The sequence below is a fragment of the Narcine bancroftii genome, chromosome 2 (genome assembly GCF_036971445.1).
Source record: "Narcine bancroftii isolate sNarBan1 chromosome 2, sNarBan1.hap1, whole genome shotgun sequence".
Taxonomy (NCBI): domain Eukaryota; kingdom Metazoa; phylum Chordata; class Chondrichthyes; order Torpediniformes; family Narcinidae; genus Narcine; species Narcine bancroftii.
The window spans coordinates 14,796,317-14,815,193 of NC_091470.1; the positions used below are offsets into that span (position 1 = coordinate 14,796,317).

The 18,877-nt window shown below is 45.5% G+C and overlaps 2 protein-coding genes across 9 annotated transcripts in view; one reads left to right on the plus strand and one right to left on the minus strand.

Moving 5' to 3' along the window:
• The window catches only part of tdp1 (tyrosyl-DNA phosphodiesterase 1), an 83,768-nt gene extending 75,185 nt beyond the window's left edge, over positions 1-8,583 (minus strand). For 3 of the 6 annotated variants that reach the window (XM_069915913.1, XM_069915907.1, XM_069915912.1), the window contains exons 1-3: positions 8,369-8,583; positions 1,718-2,348; positions 1,178-1,221 (exon numbers count right to left, since the gene is read on the minus strand). In XM_069915913.1, coding sequence (XP_069772014.1) covers positions 1,178-1,221; positions 1,718-2,345 — 672 coding nt within the window. In that variant the 5' untranslated portion in view covers positions 2,346-2,348; positions 8,369-8,583. Of the gene's footprint in view, positions 1-1,177; positions 1,222-1,717; positions 2,349-3,499; positions 3,601-5,504; positions 5,526-8,368 lie in introns of those variants that run through there. The other 3 variants (XM_069915908.1, XM_069915910.1, XM_069915911.1) reach the window with 3 other exon arrangements.
• A 530-nt stretch (positions 8,584-9,113) lies between these two features.
• efcab11 (EF-hand calcium binding domain 11) overlaps positions 9,114-18,877 on the plus strand; it is an 88,496-nt gene continuing 78,732 nt past the window's right edge. For all 3 annotated transcript variants that reach the window (XR_011351041.1, XM_069915914.1, XM_069915915.1), the window contains exons 1-2: positions 9,114-9,254; positions 12,505-12,600. Coding sequence is in view for 2 of the 3 variants with exons in the window: in XM_069915914.1 (XP_069772015.1) it covers positions 9,180-9,254; positions 12,505-12,600 (171 nt within the window). In the remaining variant the exon portion in view is untranslated. The remainder of the gene's footprint in view (positions 9,255-12,504; positions 12,601-18,877) is intronic.

Below are 18,877 nucleotides of genomic sequence, written 5' to 3' on the forward strand. Positions count from 1 at the left end.
AAAAAAAATTACCTGTTTAGCTGCAACAAGATTTTTTTTTACATTCTCCAATGTGCATGACAATAAACATCATCAGTGAGGTTTCTGACCAACCAAGTGAGTGGGTGGTCTTCTTCTAACCATGCACTATGTTGGGTGACGGGACCCCCCATGCTGTTACGTGGAGAGGCCCAAGATTTAAAGACAGAAACTACCAAGTGTAGTTGGGGTCAGGAGTGTCTGATGCCTTTCTTCGAGGGTGGGAGGTCACCACCAGCACCCTGAGTCAGTGGGTGTATTTGAGATGGAGGTAGATAGGTCCTTGATTAGAAGGGAATCAAGGGTTATGGGGAAAAGGCAGGAGAATGGGGCTGAAAGGATAGTAAATTGACCATGATGGAATGGCGGGGAAGATTCGATGGACCTAGTGGTCCACTCTGCCCCTACGTCTGATGGTCTGAAGAATCAAGGGCACGGTTCGGCAGACCAGACACCTGGTGCATCTGCTGCCTTGTGGCGCAGGTTCGGTCCTGCCCTCTGGTGCCGAGTGGACGGAGTCTGAACAAGTATGTGGATTTCCTCCGGGCCCTCTTGTTTCCTCCCGTGTGCCAAAGACCTGCAGGTCAACCTAAAACCCAACGCGGTGATGAGTTGCGGCAGCAGGGGGAGCAGATGAGGACGTGGCATGAATGCAAACAGGCTGTTGATGGTCGGTGTGGATTTGATGGGCCGAAGGGCCTATTTCCTCACTGTATCTATAACTGTGAGGAGAAGTTTAGACTCTTCTCGAAGACTGAAGGAATTGTCCCAGACTGGTGTACAGAGGAGATTGGACAATTAGGGAACATCAGTCATGGAGAGGCTGTAATGGACAAGTTTCTGACAGAAATATTTTATTCAGAGAATAACAACTGTTAGAACAGGTTGTCAGAGAGAGATGGCAGGTAGTTACCCACAGCACACTCTTTTTCTACATTCCAGCCCTTTAAGATCTATATTTTTGAAAGTTATTAAACCTTCCTTTTAATTAGTGGGATTATGAATTGCCTCAAAACATTTCACTATATTTACGTGATCAAAACCTCTCATGTGATTTCAAACAGCACAATTCAATCTCCTCTCAACCTTACGCTTTCTGCACAGAAGAACCCAAGGTTCTTCATCGATGATCCTACCGGAGCAAATGGAGTTCTCTCACCTGGGCAGAAGCTGTGATTGTCCCATTGATTGGTGATAAAATATCTGCAACATTTCAGAAAAGAAACATCACAATATTGTTCAGTTGGGAGGGGAAAGTGTGGTCACAAAGGCAGGAGATGATAGGTGGAGAAGGGAGGGAGGAGACAGCAGCGAGCGGGGGGGAGGGAGGAATGGCTAAGGTGAATAGAGAGAAGGGGGGAGGAGGAAGTGGGGGAAGATAAGAGCAGGTTAGCAGAAATAGGAAAAGTCAATGTTAATGCCATCTGTCCAGATGGTAAAGGGAGAGAGAGAGAGAGAGAGAGAGAGAAAGGGAGAGAGAGGGGAGAGAGAGAGAGAGAGAGAGAGAGAGAGAGAGAGAGAGAGAGAGAGAAAGGGAGAGAGAGAGAGAGAGAGAGAGAAAGGGGGGGGAGAGAGAGAGAGAAAGGGGGAGAGAGAGAGAGAGAAAGAGACACCGACAAACTTGACCCACTGAACCACTGTCCAGACCTGGAGATGGCACCCATGCTTAAGGTGAACCGAAGCACAGGGCAGCTCTTACCTTTGATGTGAAGCGCACAGGCATTGTTCTCAGCTGGGATGCCCGAAACTTTGGTGAGATAAAAACCGAAAGTCTGAGCTTTTGCCAGCACATCCCATTTATCCAGCATCCCCTCAGCTGCTCGAACCTCAGGCTCCTGCACCTTCTCCACAGAGTAATGGTGATCCAATTCTGTCAGGCGCTGCTTCTTCGATCTTGGGACACTGTACTCCTCCTTTACCCGCTCCTCTTTCACCTGCCACCCTTCCACTTTAGTCTCCGTTTCCTCGTCACTGCTGGAGACTCCCCAGCCCAATTCAGAAGAAGGTCTTGACTGCTTGGATGTGGGTGAGGGCCGACCCAGGAGGCCGGTAGCCTCAGTTTTGATGGGGTTTCCAGAACTGCCCTGGGGTACAGGCCCGGCCGAGGGAAGAAGTTTTTTGTCTGTCTCAGCGAATGCCTCTGGCAGGCCAAAATGCAATGCCTCTAATTCCCCTTCATCAATCACCGTTTCATCCGAGTCAGACACTCCGTCTCTCCAGTGTGTCCACACTTGTGAACCTCTCACAGGCTCTGTATCTTCCTCATCACTGCTGGACACAGTCCACTTTCCATGCTGGCTCTGAATTCTGCTCACACCGTCGGACATGGCCTTTTAAAGGAAAAGACAGCTTGCATTTAGGTAGCATCCTTTCCCAACCAAGAACATTCCAAACTTTCTGGACAGGATCCCCATGAAGTGTCATTCATTAAAGATGCACATCAATAATATTTTTTTTAAATTTAGAAATACAACACAGTAACAGGTCCCTCTGGCCCATGAGTCCACAGAGCCCAATTCACTTATAACTGAAAAGAAATTTTTCTTTATGAAAATCTTGTTGCGAAGCTATGCAAAATGTTGATCCGTTCGATCAATGAATTAAAACTACATAAAGTTACAGCCACAGAGTTTGCCCTCTGGAATGTGGGAGCCTGAGAGTGGTTAACCTCTGCAATTTGCTACCAAGGCTGGCTGTGGAGGCCAGGTCATTGGTTGTATTTAAGGTAGAAATTGATAAGTTCTTGATTAGCCAGGGCATTAAAGGTTATGGGGGTGAAGGCAGGGCAGTGGGGCTGAGTGGGAGAATGGATCAGCTCATGATGGAATGTCGGAGAGGACTCAATGAGTCGGATGGACGACTTCTGCTCTTATAGAAGGAAACCGGAGCACCCAGGGAAAACAGACGCGTTCATGGGAAGAACTTACAAACTCCTTAAGGACAGTGGCAGATTCGAAACAGGGTCACTGGCACTGTAATAATGTTGCGGTAACCATGCCACCCATCATTAGCTTGTCCAGAGAACATAACATGGTACACTATACTGGATTAATGATTTGAAGATGCAAAATTTAAACCCCACCTTGGCAATTGGGACATTTAAATTTTGGGAATTAATGAATGCTTTTGTTTAAAGTTAATATCAGTAAACATGACCGTGAAATTATTAACTGCATTGTTACATAATTGTCCTTCAAGGAGATCTAACAATCTTATCAAATCCTATCCCCACCATTAATGCAATGCTCATCGGTCTTGTAAAACTCCTTGTCTGTAATTTCTTCAACAAAATTTAATTTTTAAAAATCTTAAATTGACTTTAGAAATACAGCACAGTAACTGGGCCTCACGTCCCACGAGCCCATGCCATCCAATTACACCGAATTGACCTGCACCCCAGATTCGTTTTGAACGATGGGAGGAAATCAGAGCACTCGGGGTAAACCCACGTAGACATGGGGAGAACGTACAAACTGCTTACAGTCAGTGCTGGATTCGAACCCGGGTCACTGGTGCTGTAATAACGTTGCGCTAACCATGCTGCCCAAAGGATGACGTTGGCAATGCTCCAACATCCAGTGGCTAAAGAGAAATCAAAGATCTCTGTCAAGTCCCGAGCAATCTCTTCTCTTGCCTCTCTCAATAACCTAGGATAGAGTCCATCAGGTCCTGGGGATTTGTTCATCTTAAATGTTCTTCCAAAGAGCCAACACCTCCTCCTTCTTGATAACCGTGTGCCCTGGAATACCAGCACATCCCTCCCTGATCTCATGACCCTCACGTCTTTCTCCTCTGTGTGAAGAAGGCACCCCTCAGATCCAGGGGACATCTGAGCAGAATTAGGCAAATGGGCCGATCAAGGCTGCCCTTGATCCATTATTCATCTTCTGATTCCATTACGGCTGACTTACTATCTTTCTCGATTCCATTCTCCTGCCTTCTCCCTGTAACCCTTGATTCCCTTCCAAATCAAGAACCTATCGACCTCTGACTTAAATAATCCCAATGAGAGTCTCCACAGCTGTCCACAACAAGAAATTCCACAGATTTACCACCCTCTGGGTGAAGAAATTCCTCCTCATCACCGTTCTATAGGGATGTGTTTGTATTCTGGGGCAGTGCCCTCTGGGCCTGGACTCCCCCACTGTTGCCAACATCCTCTCCACATCACTCTCTCCTAGCCTTTCAGTGATCAATAACTTTCACTGAAATCCCCCCTTGACTCTAGCAAGTATAATTCCAGACCCTTCAAATGCTCCTTACATGATAACCCTTTCATTCCAGGGGATCATCCTTATAAACTTCCTCTGGACGTTCTCCAATCCCAACACATCCTTCCTTAGATTATAAGCCCAAACGACTCAATTGTGGTCTGTCAAATGCCTTATAAAAATCATTATATCCTGTGCTCATATTCTATCCTTCTCAAAATGAACGCAAAGGTTAAAACCTTGTGTTTTTGATTCTTAGTTAATTTTTCTCTTGAAGAGAACTATTGTTTGTAGTGTATTCATCGTGACTATGGTGTAATAGGTCATAATATCTGTCCAGGCCAATGGCTTGCTCTTTTTCTACAAGATGTGAAGGAAGCGTGAGCACAAGAAATTTTTCTTTATGAAAATCTTGTTGCGAAGCTATGCAAAATGTTGATCCGTTCGATCAATGAATTAAAACTACATAAAGTTACAGCCACAGAGTTTGATTTATTGGATTAAAGAGATCTAAATTCGGAAGATCGCAGCTCATGCTTTGGAAGATGATACTTTGTAATTAGGATATATTAGAATAAGGAAAGTGTCATCTAGAATGAATGCCAGTATTCCATTTGCCTTCCTCACTACCATCTCTTAGAACCTTTAGGACGTCTTGCACTTGGACTCCCAAGTCCCTCAGCACCTCCAAACTCCTATTTAGAAAATCGCCTCCACCTTTATTCCTTCCAAAGTAGCCGATCGTACCCTGTACTCCACCTGCCATTTCCTTGCCTAATCTGTCTAAATCAGTGGTCCTCAACCTTTTTCTTTCCACTCACATCCCCAATTTAAGTAATCCCTCTGCCATCAGTGCCCTGTGATGAGTTAAGGTGGGATGGGAAGGTTGAGAATCACTGCTCTAGACCCAATTGTTACTAAGATATTTTGCTTGAGAAATTGTCATTGGCCCATTTCCTTTGGAGATCTGAAACCGTGCACATAACGAGTCCATGAGGGATGATTAAAACAGTGCTTTCAAACTTTTTCTTCCCACCCACCTCATCACAGAGCACCGATGGCAGAGGGATCACTTAAAGTGGGAAGAGAAAGGTTGGGAACTGGTCTAAATGTAGATTGATCGTCAGAGCACATCACAATCTGTCCTGAGGTTCTTTTTTCTGCGGGCTCAACACCAATGGTCCTTTTTTTCCCCTGGGCCACTGTCAATTGCCCCGGGTACCTGGTGCAGACACGTGGACCCGAAAATGAAGGGACAAAAGGCACCTTCCTTACCTCTGGTGTCCGCTTCTCCCAGGAGGTCGGTCCCGTTACCCAGCGGGCGAGCAGCGACCCCCGCACTCACTCCCATCCACTACCCATCGCGTCCACGCCTGCCGGACGAGGGAGACCCCCCCCCCCCCCCACCCCCCGGGGGTCCAGGTGGCCGAGATGTCGCTCGGGGAGGCTTTGGAACAAAGAGAGATTCAGCGGAGATGGGGAGGGGGAGGAGCTGGTTTCCTGAACAGAGGGGCTGTCCCCTGTTGCAAGGATTATTATCAAACGAGGAAGTCTGCAGACGCTGGGCTCGGATGCAATGTACAAATGTGCTGGAGAAACTCGGCAAGTCACGCAGAGTCTCAGTCCGAGACGAGAGGATCAGCACGAAGCATTGACTGCCTCGATGCAGGCGGAGTTTCTTCCAGCGCCTTTGGTATTGCAAGGGTATGTGGGGTCTTCAATACGATGGAGCGTATGTGGGGCGTTCAATACGATGGAGAATGCACCATCCCACCCACTCCCCCGGGTCCTCCCGGTTTTCTTATGTCCCTGACGAAGAGCTCGGCCAAAACATTGGTTACTCTTTTCCTTCCTATTAATGCTGCATGACCAGTTTCTCCAGCACTTTTCTTTAGTGTATTAGACCCCAGCATCTGCAGATTTTATTCTTAAACTCAACCTAGTTATAGCCAAACCAATATTGATCCCTCTATTAATGACTGATAACAAATTACTAGTTTTGTGAGTTTGCTGTTCAGGGCTAGGTTGTTGTCTTCACTCTCTTACAAGGCCGCTTAGTTAAAAGGTGATTAACTGGCTCTCATACACTTTGATCTGAGGTGCAGAAAATATCAACACGAAATTTAAAAAATACAAATCCTTTAAAATTTCATTACTATAACTCCCTGATGCAGAAACGCCTCTTTGCCACAAAAACAGAAGAGAGAAAGAGAAACAGAAGAGGGGTCTGTAACAGTGGGTGTGAGGGCGGGGGGGAGAGAGAGACAGGGGTCTGTGGAAGAGGGAAACAAGGTTAATATTTCTGAATAATTTCCTTCCATCAGAAACCTTGCCTCCTGCAAGGTCTGAAACATTAACTCTGTTTCGATGGACATTGCCTGACCTGCTGGGTGTTTTTTTTTGATTAGTCAGATTTGCAGCTTCTGCAGGTTATTTGTTTGCTTTTCAAATCACATTTTGAGGAGATTCGGTATGTCATCAAAGAATCTCAAAAAACACCTGCAAGTGGAGAGCATTCTGGCTGGTTGCATCACTGCCTGGTATGGAGGTGCCAACTCTCAGGACAAAAATAAACTCCAGAGGGTTGTTAACTTGGTCTGTGACATCACAGGCACCAGACTTCACTCCATCAAGGACAACTAAAAGAGGGAGTGTCTTAAGAAAGCAGCCTCTATCCTCAAAGACCCCACCACCCAGGCTATGCCCTCTTCACTCTGCTACCATCAGGGAAAAGGTACAGGAGCCTGAAGACGAGCACTCAACAGCACAAGGACAGCTTCTTCCCTGCTGCCATCAGATTCTTGAATGGACAATGAACCACAGACACTGCCTCACTTTGAATTTTCTTGCACTATTTGATTTATTTTGCAGTCACAAAACAATGAATTTTGTGACATGTTCATGTCAATAAATTCTGATGTTCTATCACTTTTTTGTAAATACAAATATTTATCTCTTTGCACATTGATTCTTTTTATTGGTGTCATTTAATTTACACTTATTTTTAGTGTTTTTTATATTCCCATTTAACAACAGCAAGCAAGTGGAATTTCAGTGGATTTGTAATTGTGTGTCAGACAATAAACTCAGCTTATTTTTAAAAATGTGATGGGCTCCTTCACATCTTCCCCACTCCTCCTTCCACTGGGATAACCCACTCCATGATTCCCTTCTCCACTCCTCCCTCCCCACCAATCACCCCTTGGCATCTACCCCTATGACCGCAGGAGGTGCTCCATTTGCACCCACACCTCTTCCCTCGCCACCTTTCAGGTCCCAAACAGTCCACCCGAGTAAAAGCAGAATCTCACTTGTGAATCTGCAGGGGTCATCCTCTGCTCCCGTTGTGGTCTCCTCTACATCAGAGAGACTGGGTGCAGACTGGGAGGTCGCTTCACTGTGCTCCTTGGTTCTGTCCGCTGCAAGACCAGGATCTCCCGGTGGCCACCCATTTCAATTCCCCATCCCTTTCTCTTGCGGACATGTCTGTCCATGGTCTCGTGCACGGCCAGAGTGAGACCACCCGCAAATTGGAGGAGGAACACCTCATCTTCCATCGGAGCCCCCTCCAACTGGATGGCATTGGCGTCCAGTATCCATGAGCCACCCCCATCTCCTTTCCTGCAGCCCTGTTCCTCTTTCTCTCTCTCTCTCTCCCCTTTTCCCTCTGCCACCCCCTCTCCTGTAGCTCTGTCCCTCGCTCGCTCTTTTTCCTTTGCCACCCCCATCTCCTTTCCTGCAGCCCTGTCCCTCTCTCTCTCCCCCTTTCCCCTGTCTACTTTCCCCAAGCTCTGCATTCATGGAGCCAATCCCCCCCCCCCCCATTTCATTCTCACCTTCCCTCTCTCCGTGTCCTTTTATCTCTCGGTCTCCCCACCCTTTTAATTCAGACGCCTGCCTGCTTTTCACTCGCCACTTGGTCCCAAATGTCGGTTCTACACCTTGCCCTCCCGCGGCCTTTCTGCGGGCCCCTCCACATGGGCACCGAGGTCCCACCTGCTCCGCCCGGAGGGTCCCGAATCAAAGGCAAACGAGCCCACCGAAGCGAAGGGAGACAGACCCCGACTGAGGAAGAAACGAAGCATTTCCTCATCCCTCAACACAGACTGGAGCCAAGTTCGCTCACTCCACAACTATACCTTGCAGATACTTGGCTGCGGTCGATCAGTCGGCGACACGGAACCGGCCCCTTTAAGGGCGACACTTCCCCTTTAAATCTTGAGCCAATCACCGCAGTAGATGAAAGGGAGTGGAGGCGGCTTTGACCCAATGAAGAGTTCGGATGCTGTTGCGTGGGAGTTACAGGAAGAAACGGGAGGGTGACGGTTTATGGTGGGGGGGGAAGAGAGAGAGAGACAGGGGTCTGTAACTGGGTGGGGGAGGGGGGGGAGAGGGGTCTGTAACTGGGTGGGTGAGGGGGGGGGAGAGGGGTCTGTAACTGGGTGGGGGAGGGGGAGGGGGGTCTGTAACTGGGTGGGTGAGGGGGGTCTGTAACTGGGTGGGGGAGGGGGAGGGGGGTCTGTAACTGGGTGGGGGAGGGGGAGGGGGGTCTGTAACTGGGTGGGTGAGGGGGGTCTGTAACTGGGTGGGTGAGGGGGGTCTGTAACTGGGTGGGGGAGGGGGAGGGGGGTCTGTAACTGGGTGGGGGAGGGGGAGGGGGGTCTGTAACTGGGTGGGTGAGGGGGGAGGGGTCTGTAACTGGGTGGGTGAGGGGGGTCTGTAACTGGGTGGGTGAGGGGGGAGGGGTCTGTAACTGGGTGGGTGAGGGGGGTCTGTAACTGGGTGGGTGAGGGGGGTCTGTAACTGGGTGGGTGAGGGGGGTCTGTAACTGGGTGGGTGAGGGGGAGGGGGGTCTGTAACTGGGTGGGTGAGGGGGGTCTGTAACTGGGTGGGTGAGGGGGGAGGGGTCTGTAACAGTGGGTCAGAGAGGGAGCGGGTTGATCCAGTTCGATGTATCGAGCGTCCGGCGCCGTGCGCTGTGAGGAAAGGCGGGTCTCTGACGGGGAGAAGCGCCGCTGTGCCGCGGTAGGTGGAGGGGGAGGGGTCGCCCCGCCGGTGGAGGGGGAGGGGTCGCCCCGCCGGTGGAGGGGGGGGGTCGCCCCGCCGGTGGAGGGGGGGGGTCGCCCCGCCGGTGGAGGGGGGGGGTCGCCCCGCCGGTGGAGGGGGGGGGGTCGCCCCGCCGGTGGAGGGGGGGGGTCGCCCCGCCGGTGGAGGGGGGGGGTCGCCCCGCCGGTGGAGGGGGGGGTCGCCCCGCCGGTGGAGGGGGGGGGTCGCCCCGCCGGTGGAGGGGGGGGGGTCGCCCCGCCGGTGGAGGGGGGGGGTCGCCCCGCCGGTGGAGGGGGGGGGTCGCCCCGCCGGTGGAGGGGGGGGGGTCGCCCCGCCGGTGGAGGGGGGGGGGTCGCCCCGCCGGTGGAGGGGGGGGGGTCGCCCCGCCGGTGGAGGGGGGGGGTCGCCCCGCCGGTGGAGGGGGGGGGTCGCCCCGCCGGTGGAGGGGGGGGGTCGCCCCGCCGGTGGAGGGGGGGGGTCGCCCCGCCGGTGGAGGGGGGGGGTCGCCCCGCCGGTGGAGGGGGGGGGGTCGCCCCGCCGGTGGAGGGGGGGGGTCGCCCCGCCGGTGGAGGGGGGGGGTCGCCCCGCCGGTGGAGGTGGGGGGGGGGGTCGCTCAGTGAATTCAGCTGGTGATGTTTTGCGGGACTTTAAACGTAACAACTTAAAAAAGCCTTTGCGAGGACGAGAAAACGCTCGCATTCACTGCAGGCAGAATTGTCACTCGGGCTTAAAACGGGAACACAATGAATAAATTATCAAAATTTTAAAACAGCAACGCGCCAGCTTTAAAACAGATAATGTATTTGGTAAATGTGGGCTGTTAGAACCAGGGAACATTCCAGCACAGAATCACACACTTCGGCCCTTCTAGTCTGTGCACTGAACCATAGCCCTCCAAACCCATCCAAAAAACCTGTCCAAATTTTTCTTAAATATCAAAACTGAGCCCACATTCACCACTTCATGTTCCACACTCCCACCACTCTCTGTGAAGACCTTTCACCGGATGTTCCCTATAAACTTTTCCCCTTATCCCACACCCTCTAGTTTTATCCCTCCTAACCTCAGTGTATCTGTATCCATCCTAATTTTCTACACCTCTATCGAATCTTCCCTTGTTCTTCTATACTCCAGGGAATAAAGTATTACCCTATTTAATTGTAATCTTCAAGTCCAACCAATATCCTGGTAAATCCCTTCTGCGCTCTTTCAATCTTATTAATACCTTTCCTGTAGTTGAGTGTATTGACCTCACCAGTTCTTTTTTTTTGAAACTTTATTTATTAATTTTAACATATGAAGAAAGTAAGTAATTCACGTACAGAAAAAATACAAAATAAAGTAATACAAGTACAAAGTAACATAGTTAATACAATACCAATCTCGGCATCTCCCCCTAACAACTAAAAACTAAGACTTAAAAAAAAACTATTTTAACCCCTAAACCCCCCCACCCCAATGATAAAGAGTGAAGAATTAATACTATTAGTATAATAAAAAATATATATCTTAAAAAAAGATCGATATATATAAAAAACAAAAAATATATATTAATTATTAATCCAAAATTTTTTTATTATATAAGAATATATATGAAAAAACAAAAAGAACTTAAACGAAAAAAAAACCAAATAGTAATAAAAAAAACTAAAAAAAAGAAAAAAAAAACATAAATATAGAAAAAATATATAATAAAAAAAAAGTTTTTTTTAAAAAGAAAAAAAAATTATTAATTCAAACTTATTTAAATTGTATATAATCAATAAATGGGGTCCACCTTAACTCATACAAAACATCTTATCTTGTATAGAAAAAGATATTCTTTCCATAACCAAACAAAACTTCATCTCTGAATACCACCTATCTAAAGACAATACATTTCTATTCTTCCAAGTAATCGCTATACATTTCTTGGCCACTGCCAGCGCTAAGTAAATAAAAGAGATCTGGTAATTATCTAATTCTAAATCGATCAATGGCTGCATATTCCCTAATAAAATTATATCAGGGTCTAATACAATATGAAGATTATATAGATTATTAAATACAGATTGAATACCTTTCCAAAATTGTTGTAACCGATCACACAACCAAACAGCATGTAAAAAAAGTACCAGAAACCTGATCACAACGAAAACAAAGATCTGACTTACTAAAACCAAAATTTTTTAATTTTTCGGGTGTTAAATATAATTGATGTATAAAACTATAATTAATCATCGCCAATCTAGCATTAATCAATTTTCGAACACTATTACGGCAGATTTCAGACCAATCTTCTTCAGTTATTGTTAAACTTAAATCTTTTTCCCATTTCATTTTATTTTTATCCCAATCTATTTTACTTTCACTTTCCAACAAAATACGATACAAACCTGATATATAACCCTTTTTTGGAAATGAGAGCACATATTTCTCAAAATCAGTTTCAGACAGTAAATTCATTTGACGACCGCATACCTGTTTTACAAAAGATCTTAACTGATAATACACAAATATAGAATAACCACTTATATCAAATCTCTTTTGCAATTCTACAAAAGAACAAAAATGACCTTCTAAAAAGCAGTCAGATAAATTATACCAGTTCTTATTCAATTTCACTGTAACATCCCAACTCCTGTACTCAGTACTTTGATTTCTGAAGGCCAATGTGCCAAAAGCTCTCTTTACAATCCTATTCACCTGTGACGCCACTTTCAGGATATTATGCATCTGTTCCCAGATCCCTCCTTGGTGCCTCTTGTTTACTGTGCCTCCTTGAATTGCAAATTGTGTATAGTTAAACCCCCCCCCAATATAGTAATTATAGGCATTAATCTCTTTAATAATAATGATTGCATGGGTTGAAAAGTTGAAGAAACAAAGTGCTGTTGTTAAAAATCTGATCCAAACAAACCTCCCAACCACATTGGAAAATATACAGAGAAAAAGTCATTGACCACTGCATGGTAACAGGCTCTTTCAGCCCACAAGTGAGTCAGTGAGGGGGGAGCCAATTACACCAAATTAACCTACAACCCCTGGTAAATTTTGAATGGTGGGAAATGAGCCCCCGAGGAAAACCCATGTAGACACGGAGAACGTACAAGCTCCTTACAGACAACGTGGGATTCAAACCCCAGTCCCGATCACTGGTGCTGTAATACTGATGCGCTAAATACTATGCTAACCATTGCCACTCTTTCACCCTCACCCCCCCCCCCCCCGCCCGCTTTCTCTTTTGCAGGTTTTCAGAGAGTGTGATTCAAATCATAAAGGCTATCTGAGCAGGGAGGACCTTAAAGTTGCCATGGTTACTATGTTTGGATACAAACCTTCAAAGGTAACGGTGCTGTATTTTGTGGTCACTTTCAGTGAAAACTGACGCCAAAACATTGTTACAATGTGGTTCAATGGAGAGCATTCTTACTTCTGAGTCCAAGGTTGTGTGTTCTAACCCCACTGTAGAGAATCGCAAGCCATGTGTCCCCTTAGCTAGATACAGATCCTTTTGTTCTGCTTGAGAAAGTGTATCATCTCCTGGCCAGTATTTATCCTCAATCACATATTTTGGAGGGAAAAAACACTTTTTATTGATAGTTTTTTTAATGGAATTTTGTGTTTATTGCTTCACAGCAATGGCTGTCCTTTGGAAGTGCTAAATATAAGCAAGGTTGCTTCAAGGAACAGCGTAATTAAACGTAGCCTCTGTTGTGCAGTAAATACGACCTACAAACTCCATGCTGAAGGAAAGATGATGATGGACTCTTGTTCGGAGAAGGAGAGGATCAAGTCAGGTTTATTGTCAACTGATTGAGCAAGTGCAACCCAATTGTTAGAAACAGAAGTACCTTCACAGAAATTGCTCGAGACAAAAATTGAGAACAAAGAACATTTATTATACAACAATGCAAAGTTGGGTGCTTCCCCTTACCCTGGGGCTCACCCAACTTTTATACAGTTTATTTCAGTATAGAAGTACCCTCCCCCTTACATTCTTCTGCCTCCTGGATGAGTTTGGCATTAGGCAATCCTGTCTGCCTACGTGCTGTTTCTGTGAACTTGGAGGACCAGGGAGTATCCTGTCGGTGTCCCATCATGTCATTGTCCTTATTCACACCTTCCTGACTCTCAGGGCTGACTAACTTCTTACATGCAGAACTTGCTAATTCTGTCTAAGGCTAGAAGACCCTTATCTTATTCAGACTAACTTTACTTCCTACATTCTAATATCTATTCTTATCCTATTCATACTGGCTTTATTCATTACACATATATCCATACTAGTTTTCTTCATCTTTCATTTTTTATATAATTTTACTCATCTCTCACACAATGAAACAGCATTCTCTGGCCCTCTGTGCAAAACACGTAGACACACACTGGACATAAAACCGATGCAGACAAACATACATATGCAGGACAAATATTTTGTCTAAAAAGTAAATAAATGGTTTTTAATTTTATTTTTCAATTTTTCCAAAAACATAGCATCACATCTGGAAAAAAAATCACATATTTACATTTTCTTTTACTATAATTTACTTCTCAAATACAAACACTATGCCAACCTACAATTGCCTTCCATCCCCCCAAAACTTTGAAAATTAAAGTAATAAGCATAAAAAAGTAAAAAGAAAATTTCAGTGTACTGCAAGTCTTTCTAATCTAGTTCTACTCCTTGAGGTGCTTCACTGCTTGTTGTCTTTATGTATTTGTTAGCTTTTTACAACTGGCCGATTGTTATACCCGCACACCAAAGTGCTCCAGATAAGGTTGACATATTTTGGCAAAAGTATCATACCTATTTCTTAAATTATGTTATTTTCTCCATGAGGATGCGTTGTGCATCTCTGTGGATCATCGAGTGATGAGCAGGGCACCTCGGATTTCCAGGTGATCGAAATGCATTTTTTTTGCTACTGACTGAGCAATATCTACAAATTTAATTTGGGATTTAGTTAATGTTCTGCCCACGTCCTCTAGGTTTCCCAATAAATACAACTCCAGATCCAGTGGGAAGTATGTTCCCATAATCTTAGTTAGTCTAAATAAATATTATTTTGTACAAATTAGAATCTTGGATGGTCAGTGTGAGCAGTTCCTTGGGTCGTTCTCCATTCTCGCTGCCCGTGGTGGTGCTGGCTCAGATATTTCTGGATCTGTTCCCTGACAGGAGTAGCTGAAAGATGCTGTGAGCAGGGTGGAAGGGATCCTTAATGACTTTGTGTGCCCTCCTCAGTCAATGATCCTGATAGATGTTCACCATTCCACTGTGGTGAAGGGCACTAATTGGGAAAAGCAGATCGGGAGCAGCATTGCACAATGAAATACAATGTTGGTAAGAGTACAGTCGTGCACTTTGGTAGAAGGAATAAAAGGGCAAACTATTATTTAGATGGGGAGAAAATTCAAAATTTGGAGGTGCAAAGTGGACATGGGAGTCCTCATGCAGGACAGGTTAAAGGTCAACTTCCAGTGAAGGTCAATGCAATGTTGGCATTTCTATCTAGAGGAATAGGATATGAGGTGAAACATGAAAGTCCACAGACACCGTGATTGAAGTAAACACAATGCTGGAGAAACTTAGCAGGTCAAACGGTGCACTTTATACAGCCTATCCTGGGTAAACTTGTACCTCTCACTTTGTTCGTTTTAGATTGGTCACAGTGTTTGAGCTACCGAAAGAAAACAGAGACGCACGCCGAGAGCACTTCGGTTTATACAAATCTTTATTACTAAATCTAAAGCTGATTTCAAACTACAATATGCAAGCCCTTCCCAATTATACTGCTCAACACCTGGACTGGTCCCAACTGCTGAAGCGAGGCAATGACCGCACACTTGGAGTAGGTTGTCTGGGCGCTGGTAGCAGCTTCTCCACCTCCCCCGACCGGGACGTTGGTTGGACTCTAGAAGTTCTTCTTGCTGAGAGATGTTTCCACCCCTCAGAGAGTCTCAAACTTCAGCAGTGGGACCATGGCTTATATTACCCAAAAATTGTTTACTCATAGCTTATCTCTTTGAATAAATGATTTACTTATCTTCAAGGTCTCCTGACAGTCTGCGACCAACAAAAGACAACTGCCTCATGGTGTAAATTAGATTATGTCTGCTTCATACATTATTCTCAAAGTAGATTACTGATACTTAAACTTGTATAAGTGAAAGCATGTTCTAAATCCTCCATTACACAGGCGTACCTTGGAAAACAAGTTTTTGAACAACAAGGGTTTTGATGTAACACGGTCGGGTCCCGGGCAGTCAGTCCCTGTCCCGAGCCGAAGGCAGGCGTTGGATGATCACCTGCCTCTGTGTCTTTCCAGCCCCGAGACAGCCTTCACCCTCATCCCCTCCTCACCTTGTGGATCATTCATGATGAGTGCTGCAGGCTGACTTTACCAGAGACAGGCAGGGGGAACTGGAACTAAAATGCAAACTACAGTACATTAGACAAATATTTTTAAATAAGCAGTATTCACTTATTGCCAATAAAGATCTTCATTTTTCAGTTTTGTATATACCTTTTAAATATTTTTTGCACATGTTGGCATAAGAATTCTAAGAATAAATAATTATGGGATTGGAACATATTACATTAAACTACAATGTAATGCTTTGAACAGTGCAGTTTTTCATAACACTAAACTTTCTTGGAATGTATTAACCATGTTATGCCTTTATAGCAAAGATAAAGATGCTTAACCAACGTTTCAAGCTTGAACTTTTCATCAGGGTATGAAAAAATGTTGACAGGTGCCTGAATAAATTGGGAGGGGGTGGGGGGAAGCCCACAGGCAAGAGGTGGATAAAGGAAGGAGAGAACAAAATAAAACTGGGGAGGAGGGGATTTCTCTGCGAATAGAGAGGGAAGGGTGTGGAGAGCTGAAGGAAAGGAGTCAGGGATGGGGAGAATGAGTAGAAACCTGAAGTCCATCTTAACGTCATTTGGTTGGAAGGTGCCCAGATGGAATGTTGTTGCTGCAGGATATAGAGCAGGGATGTGATTTTGAGGCTTTACAAGGCACTGGTGAGCCCTCACTTGGAGTGCGGGGTACAGTTTTGGGCTCCTTATTTTAAAAAGGATGTGCTGGCATTGGAGAGGGTTCAGAGCAGATTCACATGAACGATTCCTGGAATGAAGGGATTAGCATATGAGGGACGTTTGATGGCCCTTGGATTGCACTCCTTGGAGTTCAGAAGAATAGGGTGGGGTGGGGGGGGGGAGAGAAACTTCATAGAAGCATTTTGAATGTTGAAAGGCCTGGACAAGATGTGGCAAAGTTCTTTCCCATGGTAGGAGAATCAAGGACAAGAGGGCACAACTTCAGGATTGAAGGGGATGCGGAGGGATTTCTTTAGCCAGAGAATTGTGAACCTCTGGAATTTGGAGGCCAAGTCATTGGGTGCATTTAAGGCAGAGATTGATCAGTATCTGAATAGTCAGGGTATCGAAGGTTATAGGGAAAATGAAGGGGAGTGGGAGAATGGATCAGTTCATGATGGGCTGAATGGCCCACCTTGAAGCACCAGTTAATAAAGAAACCAAAGGATGTATAGTTAACCAGAAATCATGGCTTTTATTAGTAGAAAGGTAGTAATACAATAATGAATGATGATGGGCACATACACCCCAAGGGGAGTGTCTCTAGTGGTAGAGATAATACACATCCAATGTCAGGAGAGCAGACTAAGCACAGCAAAAGACTGACAGCAAGACACAGATTCATTGCACACCTCTGCCTCTATATCTTGTGCTGCAAAAAATGTAAAAATCAAGAAAACAGACTAACTCAAAGGGTGAGGTCATAAGAGCATAACAGAAGAAATAGGAGCAGATCAGCCCTCTGGCCCATTAAGCCTGCTCTGCCATCTGATCAGACCATGTCTGATCTGGCTGGGGTCTCCGAGGTAAACCACAAAAATCTGTAGATGCTGTGGTTGAAGTAAAAACACAAAATGCTGGAGAGGCTTGGCTGGTCAAACAGTGTCCTTCATGTAGCAAAAGTAAAAACATGACTGACGTTTCGGGGTTGAGCCCTTCATCAAGGATGTCAGAATGTCGATAGGCATCCAAGCAAAAGGGGGGAAGGGGTTTGGCAAAGGCAGAAGGGAGGGAGGAAGGGGACAATAGTGATCAAGGGGAGGAAAGATGGGTGGGTGGAGAGGGAAGGGTGGGGGAGAACTGGAAAAACTAGAAAGGGAAGAAGGAAAAAAAGAGCAGGTTAGCAGAAGGCAGAGAAGCTGATGTTAATGCCATCTGGCTGGAGAGTGCCTAGATGGAAAATAAGGTGTTCCTCCAATCTGGATGGTCCTGATGGGACAAGGCCATGGACTGACATGTGAGTATGGGAGTGTGACATAGAATTGAAATGGTTGGCTACTGGGAGGTCTCTGTTGTAGCAGAGGGAGCGGAGGTGCTCAGCAAAGCAAACTCCCAATTTGCAACCGGTCTCTCTGAAGTAGAAAACTCCGTTTCACTTACCTGTCAGTTCCTTCTAACCCTGATTTCCCCTATTTGTTAAAAATCCATCTGTCTGTGATTCAAATACATTCATTAAGGCAGCTTCTTCTGAGGTCAGGAGTCTTGTCTCCATCCTGACTTGGAAATATAAGAGCAGTCACTTGGGCACAGACAGAGGTGTGTAATCCTGGAATGGCAGTGGAACGTTTTTTCAAAATCTTTTTTGAGCATCGAAAGCAACTTTGTGCACATTATACTGAGGTTGAGATTCGAAATTGGAGAACGGCTAATTTTGAGGAAATGTGAAAGGCTCTAGAATGTAGGGTTGGGATAAGTTGTTTTCAGGCAAGAGCGGTGCTGGTCAGATCTCTGGACAGCACAACAGCAGTCATTAATGCCAGGTACAGTTTGCTGGAATACATTTTCCTGCATTAACTATACCTCACACCACAAAAATTACATAAATCTAAATCAGAAATGTGCTTCAGGTGCGGTGTGGAGACTGGAACCTTTATCCATTCAACCTGGTTGTGTACAAAGTTGAGATCCTTCTGGGAGGACCTGAGAAAAAAATTTTACAAACATGGATTTTCCACCAGATCCGGAATTGTACCTTCTGGGAAACATTATGGACATGAGTTTTAAACTGTCCAGATAGCAAATTCAGTTTGTGAAGGTCGCCTTCTCAGTAGCCAGGAAAGTGTATAGCAATCACGTGGAAGTCCAACTCCCAACTCAACATTATACGATAGAATGCGGAAATGCAGAGTTGAATTCCCGTGGAGGAAATCACATACAATTTGAGGAAATATGACACATTCGTTAATGTGTGGCAGCCTTATCTGCAACATTTAGGTACGCAGATATAGTTGCACCCTTCTCAATAGAAGAAAGGTAAAAATCTGCACTAATAGTGGAACAATTGAGATGAATGAAGTGGGTCATGGTGAAAATGATGTGCTCTTGTATCTTTTTCAGTTAGTCTAGGTTTATATTTGATTACTTTAAGAGTCTGTGGCTCTGTAGATTTTTGGTTCTTTATATTTGTTTAATTTACTTTATCCTTTTCTTGTGGTATTAGGGTCTGGGAGGGGAGAATGAACGTTATTGAGAAAGATTGTGTTGTTGTTTTGGATTTGAGTGAGTCTTAAAAATC